At 62.9% G+C, this 4,042-nt stretch overlaps 1 protein-coding gene across 1 annotated transcript; it reads left to right on the forward strand.

Moving 5' to 3' along the window:
* The first annotated feature begins 1,739 nt into the window (after positions 1-1,739).
* SLC10A3 (solute carrier family 10 member 3) lies at positions 1,740-3,280 on the forward strand. The gene is made up of 2 exons (XM_008072538.2): positions 1,740-2,203; positions 2,291-3,280. The coding sequence occupies exons 1-2, from the start codon at positions 1,847-1,849 to the stop codon at positions 3,278-3,280; spliced, it is 1,347 nt and encodes a 448-aa protein (XP_008070729.1). The 5' UTR covers positions 1,740-1,846.
* The last annotated feature ends 762 nt before the right edge of the window (positions 3,281-4,042 follow it).

Raw genomic sequence — 4,042 nt, forward strand, 5'->3', positions numbered from 1 at the left:
CTGGCCCCCGTCCCGCTCAGCGATCGCCCATTCGGGCGCCCCCGCCCTGCCTGGCCCCTGCAGGGAGGGGCTGCCGCCGCCGCGCGTTCGCCAGGCCTGGCGTGGTCGCGGCCCCAAGAGTGGCGTAAGGGTCCCCTGGACCCCGAAACCACCTGATCGGCTCATGGGCCTGGCGGCGGTGGGGCATCGGCGGCCCTTCCTGCCCTCCCTCCCGGGTTCACCCCAGCTCTGTTCCGGACCCATCTAAACAACTTCTGGACTCCCAGGTAGGGAGGCGGCCCCTCAGCACCCCAGTTATCCTCGAACGCCCTGCGGTGTCGAAATAGCTGCCCGTGCTGGGTTCCCTCCCCTGCCTTGAGGTGCACCCGCTCAGACTCTCCTGGGCCCTCAAGCAGAACTGGTGTGGGATCTGGGCCAACCCCTCTTGCAGTGACTCTAAGCCGCCAGTCCCACCGGGAGGATGGGGCGTGGACTGGGTGGCCCTCAGCCTTTCCCTTCTAAACTGGTTCGCACCACCTGGTGGCTTCAGTCCTGGCGCCTTCATTCTTGCCCCTCCGCTTTGCTTCTCCTACCCTCCTCTGGTTTTCCTGCCTCCCTCTTCAGCGCTGAGACCCAAGGCTGGACCAAGGCCTCAGTGGTAAGTGACCCAAACTCCGAGCCAGCAGAGGCCATGTCATCCTGGGGTGGGGTGAGGGAGACTTTCCCAGGAATGAGCTTTTTGCTCAAGCTGCCCTCCACCCCTCCACCCTCCACTTCCCCCTCTCTCCAAGTGCAGATGGAGGGAGGCAATGGCCAAAGACTGATGGGATCTAGAGAGGCAGGGGCCTCTTCCAGGACGGGGACACTACAGAGCATAAGGCAACTGACAGTAAGTTGCCCCAGTTCTAGCACCCTTGTCCCCTAGACACTCAGAGGCCCGCTGGGAGTTTGAGCTCTGGTGGGGGCACGCGTGGCGTGGGGAGTAGCCCCTGGACTCTGAGCAGAGCCTCGCAGATGTAACCCGGCAGCTCCAGGAGCTCAAACTCAGCGGACATGTGGCTCCATCTGACTCATTCCTGCTGCAGCTTCCCTGGAGAGCAGGGACCTGCTTCCCCCGGGGCCCCATCTTATCACCACAGGGAAGGTGGGGCAGGCCAGGTAGCCACATCAGCCTGTTCCCAACGGTGGCCGACATCAACCCCTGGGACCTTGGGACCAGTGGTCACCCACTGTCTGCGCCACTTTGCCAGCCGCTTTGCCAACCTGACAGATGACACTCTGACCTCCTAACCTGCTCTCCAAAGGCCTCCAGGATCTGGCCCGAAACAAGGTTTCCCAACAGCCCTGTTCTCATCCAGCCTGTGTCCTCATCATCCCTGGGAACCTTTTGGGAGATTTCCTCCCTGCTGTGGTATCACTGCAGCCCTTCTCCGGCTGCATCTCGAAGGCAGTGGGGAGCAGGCTAGTGGTGGCAGGTCTAGGGTGGCTCTCCTGAATCCCTTGACACCAGGACATTTCTGCGGAGAGGACGAGCCCAGAGAAATCAGCAAGTAAGGGCAGGCTGAACAGGAACGTCTATCTGTAGGTAGTCCCTCTGGGAGCAGGGACCGCCAAATGGCCCTGGAGGGCCAGCACTAGGCATTGCCACTCCATTCCCGAGTGGGGGCTTCCAAATCCCCATGCTGGACGAGCAACCGCTCGCCCTCACCAGCCGCTTCTGTGTCCCTTACCTCCTCAGGGGGAGCCCTGCCATCCAGGACCAGGACCTGTCCACGGATGCTTCTCAGGACAACCCAACAGCACCAGTGGGGGTGCACTCCTAAGCCGCAGAGGGCCAGGGCGCAGCATCACCCCTTCGGGAAGAGCCATGGTGTCACCAAGGGCAAGGGGCAGCTCCCAGCGGTGGCCTGGCCAGGGAGTGGGGGGTGGTCACACAGGCCCCCTGGGTATGCTCAGAGCTGTCCTGATGCTCATCAGCCTGGCACCGGGGGGCCGAGGGATGGCCAGCGCCGACATCAGCACCACTCCCAGCCACGCTGTGCCGCTGACAAGGGGCCCCTATTTGAGCATCGGAGACGGCTCTGTGATGGAGTTTGAGTTCCCTGAGGAGAGTGACGGCATCATCGTGATCTCGAGCCAGTACCCAGGCCAGGCCAACAGGACGGGGTCTGGTCCCACCCTGAGGGTCTGGTCCCTGGACACAGAGGTACTGACCATCCAGAACGTGAGTGCCATAACCTGGGGCGGTGGGGGCGGCTTCGAGGTGAGCATCCACTCAGGCCTGGCTGGGCTGGCCCCCCTCCACATCCAGCTCATGGACCCCCGCGAGGCCCCGCCCATGCTGATCGAGGAGCGGAGAGACTTCTGCATCAGGGTCTCGCCATCCGAAGACGCCCCTGCCACCCTCAGCGCCCACCTGGCCCACTTCTCGGAGAACCCCATCCTCTACCTGCTCCTGCCTCTGCTCTTCGTCAACAAGTGTTCGTTCGGGTGCAAAGTGGAGCTGGAGGTTCTGAAGGGGCTCGTGCAGAGCCCTCAGCCCATGCTGCTAGGCCTCCTGGGCCAGTTTCTGGTCATGCCCTTCTATGCTTTCCTGATGGCCAAGGTCTTCATGCTGCCCAAGGCCCTGGCCCTGGGCCTCATCATCACCTGCTCGTCGCCTGGCGGCGGGGGGAGCTACTTCTTCAGCCTCCTTCTCGGGGGGGACGTCACCCTGGCCATCTCTATGACTTTCATCTCCACGGTGGCTGCCACCGGCTTCCTGCCACTGTCTTCAGCCGTCTACAGCCGCCTGCTCAGCATCCACGAGACCCTGCACGTGCCCGTCTCCAAGATCCTGGGGACCCTGCTGTTCATCGCCATCCCCATCGCGGCGGGTGTGCTCATCAAGTCCCGGCTCCCCAGGCTCTCACAGCTGCTGCTGCAGGTCATCAAGCCCTTCAGCTTTGTGCTCCTCCTGGGCGGCCTCTTCCTGGCCTACCGCATGGGGGTCTTCATTCTGGTGGGCGTCAGGCTGCCCATCGTGCTGGTGGGCCTCACGGTGCCCCTGGTCGGCCTCCTGGTGGGCCACTGCCTGGCCACGTGCCTGAAGCTGCCAGTGAGCCAGCGGCGGACAGTCAGCATCGAGGTAGGGGTGCAAAACAGCCTGCTGGCCTTGGCCATGCTGCAGCTGTCCCTCCGCCGCCTGCAAGCAGACTATGCCTCCCAGGCCCCCTTCATCGTGGCGCTGAGTGGCACCTCCGAGATGCTGGCCTTGGTCGTCGGCCACTTCGTCTACAGCAGCCTGTTCCCAGTTCCCTGAGGCCTCTGGGTCAAGCTTTCATCACCTCCAGCCCCTACACTCCACCTACTGTCCCCACAGTTGTTGTGTACCAAAGGCCTTTAGTTCTCATGCACTATGCACTCAGAAAAATCCAGGCTTATTTTTTTTACTGATTTTTTATTCTCCAGCTTTCCGTGCCAAAGAGGCCATGCTGAGTTAAGTAGGTGGGCACTGCCCAGAAAATACATTTCAATAAAAGAGAGAAGCAAGCTTGGGTCCCTTCCAATCTTTGCCCTTCAGGGCCTGGGAGCGGCGAGTAGAAGACTGTGACTGGGAAGGCGTGGGCCAGGGTGAACGACAAGTTGGGGTGACACGGTGACCCCTGCACAGGCTTTCGCGGCCAGTCCTCCCCGCATGTCCCCTCCGTGTGAGAGGCGGGCTTCTCTGTTCCAGAATGAGCCCTGGGAGGATGAGGGCAGAGACCTGGCTTCCCTGCCTGCTCCCAGGCTCAGTGGTGGTTTTGGCAACCAGACTAGAAAGGAGGGAGCAGAAAGCCATCGGGCAGCGGGGCAAGCTTGGCAGGGCCGGGCCACCTGGCGTCACTGAGACAGGAAGGGGATCGCATCGACCCGCTCCACCAACAGGCTGGAAACCCAGGGCGGACCGGCCGGCCCGCCGGCCGTCGGCGAGCGCACTTTCTGCCCTTCCTTCCCCGTGCCCCGGCTCCCGACGGAGCAAACCTGGCGCCGCTCACCCCTCCCCGCGAACGCGCGGGCGGGCCAGGCCACCTTCCGCGCCTTG

The sequence above is a fragment of the Carlito syrichta genome, unplaced genomic scaffold (genome assembly GCF_000164805.1).
Source record: "Carlito syrichta isolate Samal-C Ts95f unplaced genomic scaffold, Tarsius_syrichta-2.0.1 Scaffold34193, whole genome shotgun sequence".
In the NCBI taxonomy this organism is placed as follows: domain Eukaryota; kingdom Metazoa; phylum Chordata; class Mammalia; order Primates; family Tarsiidae; genus Carlito; species Carlito syrichta.

Coding starts and splice junctions, on each gene's coding strand:
- SLC10A3 (XM_008072538.2), top strand. CDS start 1,847: ATGGTGTCACCAAGGGCAAGGGGCAGCTCCCAGCGGTGGCCTGGCCAG. Junction 2,204..2,290: donor AGGTACTGACCATCCAGAAC/GTGAGTGCCATA, acceptor CTCCACATCCAG/CTCATGGACCCCCGCGAGGC.